At 49.8% G+C, this 19,482-nt stretch overlaps 1 protein-coding gene across 2 annotated transcripts; it reads left to right on the top strand.

Annotated features, from left to right (window-relative positions):
- The first annotated feature begins 143 nt into the window (after nucleotides 1–143).
- DHX38 (DEAH-box helicase 38) lies at nucleotides 144–19,454 on the top strand. Of its 2 annotated transcripts, XM_060650263.2 has the most exons (27): nucleotides 144–298; nucleotides 2,302–2,641; nucleotides 2,990–3,177; nucleotides 3,829–3,930; nucleotides 4,705–4,852; nucleotides 5,007–5,125; nucleotides 5,276–5,352; nucleotides 5,819–5,974; nucleotides 6,490–6,651; nucleotides 6,845–6,952; nucleotides 7,289–7,401; nucleotides 8,987–9,124; nucleotides 9,735–9,921; nucleotides 10,057–10,242; nucleotides 10,628–10,768; nucleotides 11,120–11,230; nucleotides 11,326–11,442; nucleotides 11,626–11,733; nucleotides 12,284–12,396; nucleotides 13,124–13,332; nucleotides 13,457–13,611; nucleotides 14,041–14,196; nucleotides 14,293–14,427; nucleotides 14,629–14,754; nucleotides 15,488–15,583; nucleotides 17,008–17,129; nucleotides 18,960–19,454. In XM_060650263.2, exons 2-27 carry the CDS (start codon nucleotides 2,319–2,321, stop codon nucleotides 19,042–19,044), a joined length of 3,681 nt encoding a protein of 1,226 aa, XP_060506246.1. In that variant the 5' UTR covers nucleotides 144–298; nucleotides 2,302–2,318; the 3' UTR covers nucleotides 19,045–19,454. The 2 variants fall into 2 exon arrangements, with proteins under 2 accessions (XP_060506246.1, XP_060506247.1); XM_060650264.2 differs by lacking the exon at nucleotides 3,829–3,930.
- The last annotated feature ends 28 nt before the right edge of the window (nucleotides 19,455–19,482 follow it).

Raw genomic sequence — 19,482 nt, 5'->3', positions numbered from 1 at the left:
TATGATTGGTCGCGATGAGCCTCGGAAATGTCTCTGACGAGGGTTCCAGAGGAGGATACTCTAGCGTTGAGCGCTTGGTTGCTTTCTATACCACACTTGGCGCCAGGAACTGGCGGTTTCCGGGCTGCTCTCGATGGTTATCTCTGGACGGATAGAGGGGATCGCGCAGGGTATTATGGGACAATAATGGCCGCGCTCAAGGTTTGGGATTGGCTTTCTGAGGCGATCTGAGTGAGGAGTGGCGGTGCCGGCGCCCCGAAATCTGGGACAGGAGGTCCCAAGAGTCGGGTTTGGTGAGGTGAGTGTCCTTTCTTTCTTCTTGACCTGCCCTTCGCCAATTACGGCAGCTCCAAGCGGCGGATATGGGTCCTTCGCTCAGGTTCCGGTCCGAGTTTGCGGTCTCGTCCCTGTCACCCAATTTGCCTTTCTTACCCTTGGGATGCTGCACCGGTCCGGGCTGTCCTGTCCTTTCTCCCTGATCTGGTCAGATACTGCTGCCTGGCTGCCCAGGGGTCATCCTGCACCCTTCTTTAGGCCTCTGCATTGGCCCCCTCCCAAGCAGAGGCCGAGCCTAAGTAGGGCTCCTTGTGTCTTTCTTCTCTGTCATAGTGGTATCTTTAGTATGTGATCTCCTCTACTAGAATGTCAACTCCAAGAGGGCGGGATTTTTGCCTGTTTTGTTCTTTGTTCTTTTCCTATTGCCCAGAACAGTGATTGTGTTACAGAAGGTATTCGATGAAAAATTGTTGAATGAGCAAATCTAGTTTTTCTAAATTTTCTATTCTTAATTGGCTTCTTTGTCACTAATCATTCTCCAGAATCCAGTCCTTTTAATTCCTTATTTGTTCTCATAAGCTAGTTAAGTCCTATCAGACTCCTCGTCTTGTGCTATTGGGATCTTCCTTTGCTGTCTCTAGATATGTTTGTTTTCCTGTTCTCCATTAATCAGTTTAAATTAATTTATTCAGCAAACTTTATTTCACTAGGTGCTGGCTGTAGTAATAGCAAGATAGACAAGGTTCTCTTTGGCATCCTAGGAGTATATTTTTTAGTTCATGCTACTGTTGAGCATAGCATGTATATGTTTACCTTCCTGTTTAGATTTCCTCACATGCACAGAAGTCACCAATATGCAGCTCTGTCTTTTCTCTTCTGCCTGATGGCATTTTTCAAAATGCAACTCTTGTGTCTGTGTTGATATTATGTTTGGCAATATTTCTCTGTAGAGCCATGCATGTTAATTAGAACTGGGCAAAACATCCTGGATTCTGGTGGTACCCTACACCTTGACAGTTCCTTTGCTTCACTGACTTGTTGAAAGAGGAGAATTATCCAAGCACCTAGAATCGGTATATGTTTGTAAGTGGATGGTGTGTAATGGGATGTAAAGAGGAATGAATTTGATACACGTTGAGTGTCAGAAAATCTTATAATCACCTTAATAGTTTTCAGGAAACCATTTCATAACCTAGTGTTTCTCGTTAATATTTTTGGTGAACATGGATTGTTATTAAACAAGATCCCAACTGCCGTGAGGTAATTCTTTTCTACAAAACACAACTGGTCCAAAAAAATCCACTAGTATATGGATCACATAGTATATGGTAGCTTTATACCCCAGCATGTCTACTCTGCTGTATCTGTAGTTTAAAGGGAGGGAGAGGTAGAAGGGCTCATGTAGAAAATGTTGAGCCCCAATTAGTACAGAGAAGCATGGCAAATAAAATAACGTGACAGTTACTTTTATGTATGGCTTTATGGTTACAGAGAGCTTTCGCGTACACTTTCTTGTGGGATTCTTATAATAATTCCGTGGACTAAATAAAGCAAAAAATATTTCTGTTTCACAGATACAGAAATTATGCCTAACCAAATATTAAGTTATCTGCTTACAATCATACAAGTAGAAAATATCAAAAGCTTGCATTCTAATTGAGGATTCTGACTTCAAATCTAGTGGTATTTCCCCTACAGTTCCTTTCTAGATGCCATCATGTTCTAGTAAGTGTCCTTCGTGAGGACTGTGCTTGCCTGGTATCCTCTTGGATCCCGGTGTTTGGTGGGTGTGTGAATGTGTGTCTCTGTTTCTGATGTGTATCAGAGTGGGAGTAGGAGGATCTTTTGAGATTGTCAGTGATATAATGGAAAGATTTTGGCAAGAGGTAGCTAAGCAAATCCTGGTCTTGATGGGGAGGTTAACTCCCTGAATATCCCTGTAACTTCAGTTATCCTGGGATATAGCAGAGCTATACCTTTTCTCCTTTTATATCCAATACAAAATGGGTTGTCTTCCTTCCACAGAAATCCCAGAGCCTGTCATGGAGGACACCAGCGAGGATGCCTCGATCCATCGATTGGAAGGCACTGATCTGGACTCTCAGGTTGGTGGTCTTATTTGTAAGACTAAAAGTGCAGCCAGTGAGCAGCATGTCTTCAAGGCCCCTGCCCCCCGTCCTTCCTTGCTGGGACTGGACTTGTTGGCTTCCCTGAAACGAAGGGAGCGAGAGGAGAAGGACGATGGAGAGGACAAGAAGAGGTCCAGAATCTCTTCCTACAAGGACTGGGAAGAGAGCAAAGATGACCAGAGAGATGCTGAGGAGGAAGATAGTGACCAAGCTGGCCGACATAGCCGAAAAGACAGGTAAAGGCTTTTGGATGGGTTGACCAAAAGGGAATGAGAATGGAGGCCAGGGAATAACATCCCATGTTGATTGCTGTTTTCTTGTTGGACATATAGATCTTTATGGTTTTATTATGATTCCGTAGTATTGAAGTAGATAGGAACTGATATTTTCTTCAGATGTGTGGGGAACATTCAAAGGTGACTAAAGACTAGAGCATAAAGATTAGAAATGATTTGGGTTGTTGCTATCAGTAAGCCTGTAAGGAGATTAAGTGGAAAAGGTCAGGTCACCCAGCCAGCCCCCCTTTGGGGGCAAGGTTTTTCTCCTAAGGAGGGGGCTTTTACCACTTGTCCTTTTTGTTTCAGGCATTATCGATCTGCTCGGGTAGAGACTCCATCCCATCCTGGTGGTGTGAGTGAAGAGTTTTGGGAACGCAGTCGGCAGAGAGAGCGGGAGCGGCGGGAACATGGCGTCTATGCCTCGTCTAAAGACGAAAAGGATCGGAAGAAAGAGAGATCACGGGATCGAGACTCTGACCGCAAGAGAGACAGAGGTAACCAGCCCAGCCTAGTTCCTATAGCCCAGTAAGCATTTGAGCGGACATGTCAGCTTCTTTCCTGTTGCAGGAGTTTTTCTAATGCCTGATAATTAGGGAGCCCTGTTGGTGTTGATAGTGTTGGGGTTGGGAATAGCAGGCTGTTTAAGAACTGTCACTTGCAGCATAGCTGCTTGGCTTGAGTGTGTAGTTCTCGTTTAATTATGAAAATTGGTGATAAAGGCAATACCAGGCAGTGTGTATAAGAAACCAGAATTTACAGTGGTGTTGGTGACAGAGAAAGGACAGTGCTGTGAAGCAAAGCTGGACATAGAATCCAACGCTGGCTTTGCTCAGTATTATTTAAATTTTATAGCTTATAGACTGGTAACCATTAACAGCTATTCATTGTAGACTTATAACTATTGTTTTTTGAATTCTTGCAGGAAAATAACTGTTACTGTGAGTTTGAAACTTTGTAGCCAGTAACTATTTTTTCCCCCTGAAAGAATGGGGATATGTGAGTTTCAGGAGCCCATGGATCGCATTAGAGCAGTGCAGGTTGCACCTGTGAGTGAGTGGGAAGGCCTGTCCTTTCTCTAGGGTGAAGATGGGTGGAAGTTAGGATGGGACACACATTTTCTAAGTTCTGCACGTGGCTCTTGACAGATGAGAGGGATAGAAGCAGACACAGCAGCAGATCTGAGCGGGATGGAGGGTCAGAGCGCAGCAGAAGAAATGAACCGGAGAGCCCGAGACACCGACCTAAAGGTAGACCGAGCCGTTGCTTGTGGTGATTTGTCAGGGGTCAGTGTATACAAGGCAGCGTCCTCAGTTGATATGCCGTGGGCAGAGTCAACTGCTGGTTCCACTATGAACTTCTTGGACTACTTGGTTCTGAGTCAGGTTGGAAGGCCCTGGACCTCCCTGTTGAGACGGATATGCTCCTCTAAGTTGGTAGGCCAGTGGACTGAATGGCCAGTTTTCCAAATGGCAGGAAAGAATAGGGAGCTGGGGAACAGAAGAATTGATTAAAAATAATTATTTAGGGGTACCTGGGTGGCTCAGTTGGCTAAGCATCCAACTTTGGCTCAAGTCATGATCTCACGGTTCATGGGTTCGAGCCCCACATCGGGCTCTGTGCCGGCAGTGTGGAGCCTGCTTGAGATTCAACCTCTCTCTCTCTCTCTCTCTCTCTCTCTCTGCTCCTCCCCCACTTGTGCACACACAACACACACTCAAAATAAATAAATAAACTTAAAAAAGTTGTTTATATTCAAGAGGAGTATGTTTGCTGAGAGAAATTGGATATTCTTCAAGATGTTGTAAACACATTAAAAAAAAGAAAAGTGTTATAAATACGTGAAAACTGGCCTATTAAAATCCAGATACCTTAAAAATTGTCAAGATTGTGTTACAAGTAGATATCAAGTCTATCGATAGTGAAAGAAAGAGATTTGGGGAATTCACTTTTGGCTGATAGCCCTAGAGCCGTGTCCCAGTGAAGTTAGAGGTTTCCGGTGGATGTGTTCTTTGTCGCCCCAGATGCAGCTACCCCTTCAAGGTCTACCTGGGAGGAAGAGGACAGTGGCTGTGGTTCCTCAAGGCGCTCGCAGTGGGAATCGCCTTCTCCGACACCTTCCTATCGAGATTCTGAGCGGAGCCATCGGCAGTCCAGTCGAGATCGCGATAGGTGATGTTCTGGGCAGAGCAGCCCAGTTTCTCTGGGTGGGTGGCAAAGGGTGGACGTGATGAGGGCAAAGGGATCTGGGCTGGGGGAACCGATGGCAGCTGGGGAACATGTCTCAGCTTAGTGACTTAGTGATGCTGGTTACACGGTCTCCCAGGTCCGTGAGGAGCAGGTACTCAGATGACACACCTCTGCCAACCCCATCCTACAAATACAACGAATGGGCTGATGACAGGAGACACCTGGGGTCCACACCCCGTCTGTCCAGGGGCCGAGGTAAGGCAGGGGGAGGGAGGGGGACAGGGAAGCGGGATCACTTGTCCCAGTGAGGCTGAGCAAAGCTGTGCTTCTGGAGCTGTGCGGCTTTGCAGGGCTCTTGGTGGGGCTGGGGGTGTTTGGACTGACCTGCTGCGTGTTCTCCTTCAGGAAGACGGGAGGATGGCGAAGAAGGAATTTCATTTGACACAGAAGAGGAACGGCAGCAGTGGGAAGATGACCAGAGGGTAAAAGCCTTATGTCTTTGAGGCACCGAATGAGGAGTGGTGGACCTCCATGGGTGAATGGGCCACGAGTGACGCTCTAGTGGAATTGGACTTCGATGAGGGCAGTTAGCACTGGACAGTCTCTAGAGCCGAGCTGGATTCAGTCCCGAAGCCTCGGAGTCTCTCCAGAGGCACAGGCTCCTCTGTGAAACTTCTCACCTGCCACTGGCAGACCTGTTTTAGTTAAGCGTTGGTGCCACCGTGTGGTGAATGTAAGAAGTGCCGTCACGATGGGCGGCCACATAGTCCTTCCCCGCCTGTGTCCTCCACATGGCTCGTCCTAGAGCACATGGTCTTCCTCCTGCACCTCCCACAAACATTGCTCCACCACACCAGTGACTTCTCACCAGACACCTCCCCTCTGGTCTTGTCTTGCACATAAACTCGATCTCTTCCTTGTTTTCACCTCTCTGTCACATCGCTGCAGCAAGCTGACCGGGACTGGTACATGATGGATGAGGGATACGATGAGTTCCACAACCCCCTGGCCTACTCCTCTGAGGACTATGTGAGGAGGCGGGAGCAGCACCTACATAAACAGAAGCAGAAGCGCATTTCTGCTCAGCGGAGGCAGATCAATGAGGTGGGCTGCTGGCGGTAGCTGGAGTGAACCCGGCTGGCATTGGGCATGTGGGAGAAGTGCGGGCTTTGTGCACATGGTGGCAGCGCAGCTGGCCTCTCGTCGCTGAAGTATTGGGTGTCGCTGTGCCTCTAGAGTCTGAGGAGGGTGGGCATAGAGCCTTTCAGTAGTTATCTCCTAACCTCTCTCTCTCGTAGTCCTCCTTCCGTGCTGGGATGGGAACTAGTAGGGTGTTCTTTGTGTCTCTGAGTGGGGCCGCGGACGCTTGCCATTTGTGTGTCCGTATAGAGGTTCTGACTCACATATAAAGGGCTGCTGCTTGGAAAAAATGTCGCCGGTGGTTTGGGATCAGTCACTTTTCTTTCTTAGGAGCCACAGGGTACAGAGGCCTGTGACACGTCTATGGCCCAGGCCTCGCGTGGCCCTTCTCTCAGGACTTGATGTGTGGACTCTCCCAGTGACCTTTCAGATGCCTTGTGGTTTCAGTCTGAGCGTGGCCCCCCGTTGTGTTCTCGTAGGATAACGAGCGCTGGGAGACCAACCGCATGCTCACCAGTGGAGTGGTCCATCGGCTAGAGGTGGACGAAGACTTTGAAGAGGACAGCGCAGCCAAGGTGCATCTGATGGTGCACAACCTGGTTCCTCCCTTCCTTGACGGACGCATCGTCTTCACCAAGCAGGTGAGGCCGCTGGGGCCTGAGAGAAGAAAGCTCAGATAGAATTGAGCTGAGAGTGGGGGGAAAAAAAAGAGGAAAAAAAAGCCCCCATCCCTATAGGATAGAAATCCTTTCATTTATTAGGGCTGTCATGAAGTGGACCTTCCTGTTGAGTGTAACGATCAGTGGAGAATTCCTCTTTTTCCCTAACCTACAGCCAGAGCCTGTGATTCCAGTCAAGGATGCTACTTCTGACCTGGCCATTATTGCCCGGAAAGGCAGTCAAACAGTGCGGAAGCACAGGGAGCAGAAGGAACGCAAAAAGGTTGGTTTCTTGTCCTTTGGGGCCTGGGACAATTTTTAGAAATTGCATGAGATCTCATGGGTAGAGGTCCTCTTGGAAGTTTGAGGACACTCACACAGCAAGAACCAGCTGTTGGAGGAGGGCTTTGTGTTCCTCCACCAAGGCCTTTGTTAAGACAACCACAGGGCCCGATGCTCTGGTGGCTTGAGGTAGAAGAAGGGAATGTGGGCGCCGGGCCACTGCGGCTTTGTGGGAATTTACCACCTGCTAGATGGAGCCTCCTGTGCAAGTGGGATTGGTTTTCCATGGACCACAGTCGTGTTACACGATGGAGCAGACTTTCCGTATTTTTTTTAGGCTCAACACAAACACTGGGAACTGGCTGGAACCAAGCTGGGAGATATAATGGGTGTCAAAAAAGAGGAAGAGCCCGATAAAGCGCTGACAGAAGACGGTAAAGTGGACTATAGGTAGGAGTCTTCGTCGGCAGTGGGCTGTCTCCTGAGCCTGGGGCCCTCAAGGACACTTGCTGGGGAACTGAGAGAATTTGTGGCTCATGAACAGAAAAATTAGGTCACTTTGGATCTTCTAGTCTGTTCTCATCCCTTCCTCCTGGTCTCTCTTCTACCATCTTCAGCTTTTCCTAGATATTATTCCTGCCACCACCACTACTACTGCTATAGGAGTGACTTCAGTGCCTGTCAGCGTTAAATGCCTCACAGATACTGACTGAATTCTCAACGACAATCCCACGAGATAGGTGCTCTCCTTCCCATTTTTCGTGTGCAGAGGATGAGATGCAGGAGGTTAAGTAACTTGTTTGAGGTCACCCAGCTGTAAATGGAGTGATGCTCAGACCCAGACATTGTAGCTTTGGAGCCTGGTGTTGTAGTCATGGTGCTGAAGTGTACTTCCGATGTTCAGTGTTGGAAGGTAGGCTTCGCCCCCTTAGATTTCAGTTTAATGGAAGGAAGAACCACTTTTAACAGTGTTTTGAAAATAGGAAAGATTGTTTTTACCAGGGAGTGGCTTCCCTGTTCATAGAGGTATTTAAGCAGATGGTACATAGCTGCCTGTTGGGGTTCACACATTGGGTAGATGGCTGGACTCAAATGTCCCTCTTGAATCTCATCCTTTGAACATACTGAAGTCTTACTGAACTGGCATCCAAGTGAATAATTCCCTGCACCCCTCTGAGAAATAACCCAAATGAGAAGTCAGTACTGATGATCAGCCCTTGTTAGTTTATAAATGTAATCCCGTAGGCATTAATTGTTAGCTGACTGAGAGTGATGGAGAAATTAGAATAGGAAGCCTGACAGGGTGTGGGGGAGGTCTGAAAGGGGGACAGGTCTCTTGGGAGAGTGGCGGGCAGCAGACACGTGGACACCCACTGAACCGCACTCTCTTTGAGTGCAGCACTCTTTGGGCAGCACTGAACCTCTCTCTCTTTGCAGTCTTGGGAAAATTACAAAGTTCTTTGGAGTCTAGGCGTGTATACATGTGTCAGATATTTGTGTGCTTTCAGTAGAAGCTGGAGGTCACTACTAAGTGGGACTGTTTTTTCTCACAATTCTTTGAAAACGAAGTTTTACAGACCATGCCGTCCTGCCAGGAGAAGAGAGGAGGTCTGACCCTGGTCAGGATTCTGTAGCCATGACTCCTCCATTTAGCCTTTCGAGCATTGAGCATTGTGCTGGGTATTCTGTACAAGATAATTACCTGGTGATCTCAGCTCCTCTTCTGGTTGAGCTTTTTGGGGCAGAGAACTGGCCCATTTGTTAACCTGAACTCCTCTGAGTCATACTTAGTTTTCTTTGCCTAGGGAATATTGGGTATGTTGTGGATGATGGTTCTCAGACCGCAGTTCTAGTCCCTTAGGCCAGAGGAGACGAGAAACATCTTGGATCACCTGGCTGCTCTAGTGACTCAAAGATTTCTTGCGTCTTGTTGAGGTGGGTCTTGTTCTTGGGTGTAGGAAGAAGGACAGTAACCCAGTCAGGAAAAACAGTGTGGGAAATTGTGCAGGGTGCTTAGGCTGCTGTGTGTTCTCAGGACGGAGCAGAAGTTTGCGGATCACATGAAGAAAAAGAGTGAAGCTAGCAGTGAATTTGCCAAAAAGAAGTCGATTCTGGAGCAGAGGCAGTACCTGCCCATCTTTGCTGTGCAGCAGGAGCTACTCACTATTATCAGGTAACTCGTCTAGGAATTCCATTGTTGACTTGGTGTCCCTTGGGTCCCTTGTGTTTACTTAGTAGCTCTTTTACTTTGGGCTGTTGCATCTGGTAGAGAAGGGAAAGAATTTTTTCTTATCTGACCTCCATACCCTGGGCTACTTTGCATGAAGTAATAAGCAAAATGGCTTTGCTCTGTTATATTTCGTTTGTTTAAACCTCACCATCTTCTTTTTTTTTTAATGTTTTATTTATTTATTTTGAGAGAGGCGGGGGGCATGAGCAGGGAGGGGCAGAGAGAAAGAGAGAATCCTAAGCAGGCTCTGTGCTGTCCATGCAGAGCCCGATGTGGGGCTCGATCTCACAAACCATGAGGTCATGATCTGAGCTGAAACCAAGACTTAGATGCTTAACTGACTGAGCCACCTAGCACCTCTAAACCTTACCATCTTCTAGACATTGTAGGGGGTGTCTTCATTCGGGGCTGTTTTCCCAGGGAAATCTGCCTTTAAGCAGGCATGCTCCTTGGATAGCCAGACATAGGCATAGGAAGTGGCAGTGTCTTGTTGGAGGATTGGAAGTGGCCATCCGCCTGGCCTGATTTGTCCTTCGTCTTCTTTCCCTTGTAGAGATAACAGCATCGTGATTGTGGTTGGAGAAACAGGGAGCGGCAAGACCACCCAGCTGACACAGTACTTGCATGAAGACGGTTACACGGACTATGGGATGATTGGGTGCACCCAGCCTCGGCGTGTGGCTGCCATGTCGGTGGCCAAGAGAGTCAGTGAAGAAATGGGAGGAAGCCTTGGTGAGGAGGTGAGTGGGCACGAGGGCTGATCTGTACAGCTTCCGTCCTTTTGAGCTGACTTCCTAAGGCCTGGGCCCAGCATGGGGTATGTGGGCAGTGAGCTGGGGCCCAGAGCTTCTGAGCTGTCTCTCCCTGACTTTCAGGTGGGTTATGCCATCCGCTTTGAAGACTGCACCTCAGAAAACACCTTGATCAAATACATGACTGATGGGATCCTGCTCCGGGAGTCCCTCCGGGAAGCAGACTTGGATCACTATAGTGCCATCATCATGGACGAGGCCCACGAGCGCTCCCTCAACACTGACGTGCTCTTTGGGCTGCTGCGGGAGGTGAGGGCTGTGGGGCACAGTCTGTCTGCACTCTTGGGGCTTTGATGCATGCCCTGTTGGTAGTTCATGACTGAGGTGCTCCGGGTGGGCTGGGGTCTCGCCTGGGGGAGCCAAGAGGGTCTCTGACAGGCCTGAGTTTGCTGAGGCCTCCGGGTTGCCAGGTGGAGACCTGGGTTGTAGTTTATTCTGTTCTTGCTCAGCCAAGAGACTCCGGGTTCTCTTGGCTGTGGCTGTATGGGTTCGGTCCTCAGGACCGTTAGGAATCTAATGTGCCCATCTGTCAGCTTCAGCTTGTTTCATCTGGGAGTAATGTTGCTGAGATTGGTGGGAGGGAGCCAAGGGTTCCAAATCTATAGGGAAGCCTCGGACTGACCTCTTCTCTCAGGTGGTGGCTAGGCGCTCAGACCTGAAGCTCATTGTCACATCGGCTACTATGGATGCAGAGAAATTTGCTGCCTTTTTCGGGAATGTTCCCATCTTCCACATCCCTGGTCGTACCTTCCCTGTTGACATTCTCTTCAGCAAGGTACTGAGGCCTCCTCTTTGAACCATTCCTGACCTCTGATGAGAAGTCAGTTGGACGGCATGGGGTAGGGAACTGAGCCAGGAAAGGTTTTTGGGGTTACCATGGGGCAGATGGGGTACTCTGTAGCTCTAGGTCTGAGACACAAAGGACTGTACTTGGGGGAGGTCTAGTTTTATTCTTTCGTTAGAGTAGCATTGCAGGGCCCAGAGAGGGCAGTCAGGCCCATCTGTAGCCCTGAAAGTCCACTGGCTCTATCCCTATACCAGTGACTGATCACCAGTTCCTGAGGGATGTCCAACCTACATTTCTCTCGATGCTTCCCTTTGACCATGTCTCTGACTGGTGTTGCAGACGCCGCAGGAGGATTACGTGGAGGCCGCGGTGAAGCAGTCCTTACAGGTGCACCTGTCGGGGGCCCCCGGGGATATCCTTATCTTCATGCCTGGCCAAGAGGACATTGAGGTGCGTGCCTTGGTCATGACCATGATGAGCAGGTAGGATCCTACATATGGGAGTTTGGGGCTCTGGTATCTCATGGCTCCTCTCTGTGCCCTCAGGTGACCTCAGACCAGATTGTGGAACATCTGGAGGAACTGGAGAATGCACCTGCCTTGGCCGTGCTGCCCATCTACTCCCAGCTGCCTTCTGACCTCCAGGCCAAAATTTTCCAGAAGGTGTGATAGCAAGAATATGTGTCTTGGGTACCCACCTTTGGGTCTTCCTGGATTCTCCCAAGGGAGGACTAGAGAGAGGGTGTTACTTTCCCTGCAGGGGTGGGGTGTGCTCTTTGCCCTGTGGAGTCTTTCCTACCCGAGGGCCTACAGCCTTCCCTCTTTGTACATCCTGCCTGGTTCTAGGCTCCAGATGGAGTTCGGAAGTGTATCGTTGCCACCAACATTGCCGAGACATCTCTGACTGTCGATGGCATCATGTTTGTTATTGACTCTGGTTATTGCAAATTAAAGGTAAGAAACGACACAGGCACTAGGGCCCTGGGCCTTCACCTGAAGCTAACCCAATGTTGTAGGTGGTGGGAAGGCAGGCCCTGGGTCTTTAGCTCTTAAACAAGGGATGGACTTGGATTTAAGAGGCTAACATTTGAGTGCTGATTTTGCTGTGCACTTGATTGACTTAATCTTTGTGATAACGCCATGAGTTAGATGATTTAATAACTCTGTGCAGATCACAGAGCTGGTATTTGTGGGGAAATTTCTTGAGGTTTCTGGTTTCAAAAGGATGGCTGCCAGGGCACCAAGGTGGCTCCGTGTGTTAAGCGACTGACTTGTTATCTCAGCTCAGGTCTTGATCTTAGGGTCATGAGTTCACGCCCTGTAGTGGGCTCAACTTAAGTGGGCATGAAGCCTACTTAAAAAGGAAAAAGGATGGCTGTCTGCATTGCTAAAACACTGTACTCTGTGCTGCGTAGCAACCAGGGTTTGTCTGTCTTTGTCTCAAGGTTGCCTCCCCCTTTCCCCTTACTCTATGCTTAATCAGCTCTTTATTGTCCCCTCCTAGGTCTTCAACCCCAGGATTGGCATGGATGCTCTACAGATCTATCCCATCAGCCAGGCCAATGCCAACCAGAGGTCAGGGCGAGCCGGCAGGACGGGCCCAGGTCAGTGTTTCAGGTAGGAGCCCTGTGCTAGCCTGCTCTCTGGGGCAGCGCTGGGATTGCTGAGTGTGGAGCCCAGGCTGGGGCAGTGGGGATTGGACTGTGATCCAGCAGAGGGATGCTGGCCCTAGGATCCCTGAGGCTCGGGACTGATGGTGGGGCTGCCACTTGGTGGTTTGCTCCTCATATGCTGCTGAGCCAAAGAGTAGCCTTTCCAGATGGCTTGGAGGTCTGAGCAGCTTTGGGTGTCAGGCAGTCCCATGTTGAACATACCTGCACCTGAAGACTCGCACAGGCTAAGTCTGAGCAGATTATATCATGGCTCCTGTTACACTTCTGCAGTTATTTTTTCTGATTTTCGTGTTTTAAAAAATAACGTATTCGCTACAGAAATTGAGAAAATACAGAAGAGCATAAAGAAAACAAAACCGAGCCATAAATCTCGTCCCAGGCTCATTGGTTCCAGAAATGAAACAAATATGTAGGAGACTCCAGCAGAAGAGTCAATTGGCAGGACTGATTTGAATGGGTGGAAATCTGGGATTCAGAGAGAACAAGGCAGGTGGGGGAAGAAATGAGAACTTGTCCTCCCTGCCTGTGGCTTTCTTCCGTACTGACCTCTGTGGGGTGCAGGTGCAGGGCAAAGCTGGGGTAGCATTGGGTCTTCCACTGCAGGGACCCCTGCGCGGGCAGCTGGGCCCCGAGGCGGTAGATGCAGCAGTGTGTGGTCTTCTTCCCGGCAGGCTCTACACCCAGAGCGCCTACAAGAACGAGCTCCTGACGACCACGGTGCCCGAGATCCAGAGGACTAACCTGGCCAACGTGGTGCTGCTGCTGAAGTCCCTCGGGGTGCAGGACCTGCTGCAGTTCCACTTCATGGACCCGCCCCCCGAGGACAACATGCTCAACTCCATGTATCAGCTCTGGATCCTCGGGGCCCTGGACAACACAGGTGCCGAGCCCCGGGAGCTGGAGGCGGGGGTGGTGGTGGTGGTGCTCACGGGCTCTGGCGGTCGGTTTCGCTCCTCATTTACTTCACTGTGTCCACCGAATGTCTGGATTCGCTCCTCTCCCAGGTGGGCTGACCTCGACTGGGCGGCTGATGGTAGAGTTCCCGCTGGACCCGGCCCTGTCCAAGATGCTCATCGTATCCTGTGACATGGGCTGCAGCTCCGAGATCCTGCTCATTGTGTCCATGCTCTCGGTGCCAGCCATCTTCTACAGGCCCAAGGTGGGTGGTGGTGGCCCCTCTGCTCTCCTCGAAGCTGCAGGGGGCTTTACCGGCTTGAGGAAGGGTTAGAGAGGACTGGTTTCTTTCTGTATCATTAAAATGGAACGGAGGCATGGGAGTCAAAGTTTCCAAAGAGTGGTATTACTGTTTTCTGTTAAGCAGGTTGGGGTAGGGGAAAGCATGGGCTAGATCAGTGGTTTTCAGGTGATTTGGAAATTTCTTATCGTCTGGTATAGTTGTGCCTGAGCTGTCACGTTTTAGAGTAGATGTTTTGTCAGAAGTTATGTTATTTTCCCTGGATCGTTAGGGTAACACACTGATGTGTTTAAAGCTGTGCGTGCAGGCAGGTAACAGTGTGAAAAGCTCCGGGATCCTCCCAGTGGGCCTGGACTCCCCGTGCTTACAGTAAGGGTCCTTTTTCCTTCCTAGGGCCGAGAGGAGGAGAGTGATCAAATCCGGGAGAAGTTTGCTGTCCCCGAGAGTGATCATTTGACCTACCTGAATGTCTACCTGCAGTGGAAGAATAATAATTACTCCACCATCTGGTGTAACGATCATTTCATCCATGCCAAGGCCATGCGGAAGGTGGGGGCAGTCGCCCAGATAAGCAGGATGTTGGGGTGAGGCGGGGAGGCAGGAGGAGGCAGGCTTCATCCTTGCCTGCCCTGTGTCCTTCTCTAGGTCCGGGAGGTGCGGGCTCAGCTCAAGGACATCATGGTACAGCAGCGGATGAGCCTGGCCTCGTGTGGCACTGACTGGGACATCGTCAGGAAGTGTATCTGTGCTGCCTATTTCCACCAGGCAGCCAAGCTCAAGGTGAGCCCAGAGGAGCCTGAGGGAGTTGTGGCCCTTTCCTGGCCTGATAATCATACCAGCGCAGAGTTCTTTCATTCTCATTGTACAGTCCTGCAGACCTGGGTTTTCCCCACCAAGGCCTTTGTCAAGACCTGGGATGGAGTGGCTGCCCAGATGAGCAGCATTGTCCTGATGTGGCCACCTTTTGTGTCTCTTCCCTAGGGAATTGGGGAGTATGTGAATATCCGGACAGGGATGCCCTGCCACTTGCACCCCACCAGCTCCCTCTTTGGAATGGGCTACACCCCAGACTACATAGTGTATCACGAGCTGGTCATGACCACCAAGGTGAGTCTTCTCTGACGCAGTTCACTTGACGTGGGCCTACCTGGCTGGGCTGGGCCTTTGTAACCCTTCATTGCCTTCCTGTGTGAGCTTTGAGCCTGGGAGACTTGAGGCCACATGTGTTGCTTTGAGACGAATTGAAAGGATTTGAGGATGCTTACTTGGAATTAACCTTCAGATGCCAGTGACCTCAGCTATGCCAGCAGGATTGTTACTTGCTGCCAGGGATGAGCAACCCCTGTTGGTATCATTAGAAGGGCTTTCTGGGGAGCCTGGGTGGCTCAGTTGGTTAAGTGTCTGACTTCAGCTCGGGTCATGATCTCATGGTTTGTGAGTTCAGGCCCTACATTGGGCTCTGTGCTGACAGCTCAGAGCCTGGAATCTGCTTCGGATTGTGTCTCCCTCTCACTCTGCCCTTCCCCCGCTCACACTCTGTCTGTATCTCAAAAATAAATAAACATTTAAAAATTAAAAAAAAAAAAAAGGCTTTCTGAGGGGTTAGGCCTTTTCTCTTGGATACTGGGCGTGGGGGAGGGGCATTTTTTCAAGTATGGAGGGATTTGGGAGAAAGGATTAAAATTCCAGTGTCTGGGGCTTATGTCTGCCTTTTTCAGCCTCACAGGGCTGGGGGTCAGGCCCTTCCCACGTAGGTCCCGATTGTGGAACTACTTGGCAAGGGACGGCCCAAAGCATTGGCCTTCCTCTGACCACCGCTTTGTGACCCTTCTGCCTGCAGGAGTACATGCAGTGTGTCACTGCTGTGGATGGAGAGTGGCTGGCGGAGCTGGGCCCCATGTTCTACAGCGTCAAACAGGCGGGAAAGTCTCGGCAGGTAAGCATCCCGCGCTCGCCACGGAGGTTCTGTTTGCCCGTGGGACCCATTTTTCGCACAGCCCGGGATTGAAGACACGTCCTCACCTGACCCCTGTCCTCCTTACTTCTCTCTCAAACATAAAAGCTGTGATGGAGCCAGGTTGGTATGGTAGGTTTTCGCCCATCTGCTCCAGTTGCTTGGTCGGATGAGCCTTTTAAAAAAAACCTTATTATTGAAAAGTCCAAATATTCGTAGAAGTATAAAAAACAGTATAGGGAGCCGTCATGTATTCCTTACCGAATCTCGATAATGTTCAACATGTTGGTCAGACTTATTTGGCTTATTCCTCCTCTTCTCCATACGCTAATTTTTTTTCTTAGAAAAAATTTTAAAGCCTCTCTCTGACACTTTATTTCACCAATAAATACTTGAGTAAACATCTCTAAAAAGACTGGTTTTTAAAATGTAACCTTTTTGCCATTATCACTCACAGAATTAATCCTTAATGTCTTCCAGTCCTTATTCATATTTTGTCTTTTGTTTCAAAGATAAACTCGTATGATTTGATTTGCTTGAATCAGAATCTGAATGTTACAGTTAGTTGGTATATGTGTAAGTGTTATGTTCTAGAATGTGCTCTGTTCTCATTCTTTATTATGGCATTGATTACTTGGAGAGACTAGGTCACTTGTAGAATATTCCATTTTCTGTATTTGGCCAATTGCTTTTCGTGATGGCGTTTAACTTGTGCCTCTGTCCCATGTTCTTTCTGTAAACTAGTAATTAATCCAAAAGCCTGATAAGATTCAGGTTCAGCTGTGTTGGGCAAAGATGCACAAATGCGTGCAGTGCTGTGAACTTCCTTTTAGATCCTGTCAGGAAGCACGTAAGGGCTGGTGGCCCCACTTTTGGGGATGCTGAGAGTGGTCAGTGGTTCTGCCTGATCCCTCTAGGATAGATTGTCTCCCTGCCACTCCACCTCCTCATGGTCTTTGCGTACGTGGATGGCTGCTGCCTCGAGCTGTCCTTCAGGGCTTCAGACTGTGGGGGGCTTTCCTTCCTCTCTTGTCTGTACTGTCCACACTGGGTCTGTGCACACCTTCCTTATGTCTGTTCTTCCCAGCCAGCTGATCGTGTCTTCCCTGTTTCTTGTACTTCCTGGCATTACTGTGAACTTGGTAAGAGAGTGAAAGTACTTACGGAATTGAGTGGAGAGCTGAGACACGATAGGGTTAGGACTGAATCGTGTCGTGTCTGTCTTGAATCAGCGAATCGGCCTCAAAAGAATAGATGGCCTTGGTGTTGGGGCAGGGAGCCACCTGGCCCCGTCTCTGGGAGCTGGCACTGTGTACACGGCACCTGGCTTGTGGTGGGGAGATGGGTGGGACAAGGCTCTCCACCTGCTGGTGGTGGTCCCCAGTACCTCGCCCTCCCTTTTCTAGGAGAACCGCCGACGGGCCAAAGAGGAAGCCTCTGCCATGGAGGAGGAGATGGCACTGGCTGAGGAGCAGCTGCGAGCCCGCCGGCAGGAGCAAGAAAAGCGCAGCCCCCTGGGCAGTGTCAGGTGGGCTGCGGACTCGGGACCCTGGCTGGGATGGTGCCTGCCCCGGGGAGGCTCTGGGGAGCAGCCCGATAGACTGAGCAGGTCCCCATGCAGGCCGGTGATCTAAGAGAATTTGAGTGTGTGGAGCTGAGCTGGTCACAGAAGTTGACTGGTTCCATGGAGGCATGGGAGGAGTTCCAGACATACTCTCAAGGGGCAGTGATACATCTGCAGCTCCTGGTCATTGTCACGTTGTACTGAGGCCTGCGGTGGGCTGGAGAAGTAGGCAGGGCTTATAGCTCTACCGACAGGCTAGGGCTTGGAAATCATGTGGAGACGGGAGGAGAGTCTTGGGCTTCTGTGTCTGCTGGTGCCTGGAGTTAGGTCAGACTTCACAGGTGAAGGGCATAGTTCTCCACAAGACTGCCTTCACTTCAAGGGCACCTGGGTGGCTCAGCCAGTCAAGTGTCCAGTTGGAGCTTGGGTCGTGATCTCGCACTCTGTGAGTTCAAGCCCCGTGTCAGGCTCTGTGCTGATAGTTTGGAGCCTGGAACCTGCTTCAGATTCTGTGTCTCCCTCTCTCTCTCTGCCCCTCCCCTGCTCACGCTCTGTCTCTCTGAAAAAAAAAAAAAAAAAAAAAAAGACTGCCTTTACTTCAGACACCAGCTATAACTTGGGGTGTACTAAAGATCCCTCTCACTTCTGACCAACTTGCTACATATTTGGGGATCTGCATGGACTCCCCCGCCATTTGATAACTTGCTAGAATAAGTTGCTAGAATAACTCACAGAACTCAGGAAAGTACTGTGTTTGAGATTACAATTTTATTATAGCCAAAGGTTACAAATCAGCACCAAGGGAGAGATGCATAGAGTGAGGTCTGGGATGGTCCCAAATGAGAAGCTTCCGTTGTCCTCGGGGCCACATTACCCTCCTGGCCCATTGGTGTGTGATAGTATGCACAGAGCATTGCTAGCCAGGAAGCTTCAGCGTCCAGAGCTTTATTGGGGTTTCATTACATAGTCACGAATGGTTGAGTATATATCCATGTGATTGACTCAGTCTCCATCTTCCTTTCCATAGAGGCTGAGCTGATATCATGAGGCTCAAAGTATAGCCTTCTGGTCACGTACTTGGTTTTTCTTTAAAAAAATTTTTTTTTTTAACGTTTATTTATTTTTGAGACAGAGAGAGACAGAGCATGAACGGGGGAGGATCAGAGAGAGGGAGACACAGAATCCGAAACAGGCTCCAGGCTCTGAGCTGTCAGCACAGAGCCCGACGCGGGGCTCAAACTCATGGACCGCAAGATCTTGACCTGAGCCGAAGTCGGCCGCTCAACCGACTGAGCCACCCAGGCGCCCCACGTACTTGGTCTTTCTAGCTGGGCCAGCCCTTATCCTGAGTCCTCTTGTTAGGATAAACTATCAGATGTTACCGTGTGTAACAGGGACACTCAATCCCTCTGGAAATCTCGAGGTTTTAGAGATGACCTCCCAGGACTGGGGACTAGGGCCAGCCAGATTCTTTATTAGAAGGTGGAGTGGCTGTCTGGTGAGGTGGCTGGAAGACTGCTTCCATAGCTCACCTGGGAGGCATGAAAGGAATTGTTAAAAAATCTACCTGCCAACAGTCCTTGGTGGGTATCAGAGTCAGGTGGTGCTGTTACTGTGCTCCCCATCACAAATGGGGATGGCAGCAGGGGGGAAATGTGCTGGGGGAGAAGACCGTTCAGCCCCAAAGCCTGCTCACACACAGAAAGAGCAAGGCCTCAGGCTCCTTGCTGTGCTGTGCATCCTGGTTGGCGTGAGTAGCAGTGTGATTCCTCACCCCTCTTTCCGTGTCTCCAGGTCTACAAAAATCTACACTCCAGGTCGGAAGGAGCAAGGGGAACCCATGACCCCACGCCGCACGCCAGCCCGCTTTGGGCTCTGAGCCGAGGCTCTCCCTGCAGAGGATGCAGCGTGTGTTGAGTCCTGAGCCCTGTGGCCAGAGCATCCGGGGCCTGCCAACAAAACCCTTTCATCTGCGCACTTTCGTCTGTGTACATCACAGCCCCCAGGGAAGCTCCTGCAGGGGCCAGCTCTACAACAGAGGGAGTGGCAGTTCCTTGGTGCAGGGGTGCAGGTCAGGGTACGGAGCAGCGAGAGCTGCCAGGGCAGTGAGAGCTGGCCAGACCCACTGTGTCCAAATAAACCATTCCTGGGACGCTTGGTGTATAAATGACTTGGCCGTAACTATGGTTTTTTAAAATTCTGTGTAAAGCAGCAAAATAGACCTACAGGGAATTGTAATTTGGTTATAATTCAGGATTTGGAAATAAATTTATTGTTTGTAAAATGTTATTGCATTTTGGACTGTTCCTTTTTCCCT

Source organism: Panthera onca, chromosome E2 (genome assembly GCF_046562875.1).
Source record: "Panthera onca isolate mPanOnc1 chromosome E2, mPanOnc1 haplotype 2, whole genome shotgun sequence".
Lineage (NCBI taxonomy): Eukaryota > Metazoa > Chordata > Mammalia > Carnivora > Felidae > Panthera > Panthera onca.
This window is presented reverse-complemented; position numbering and strand designations above follow the sequence as displayed.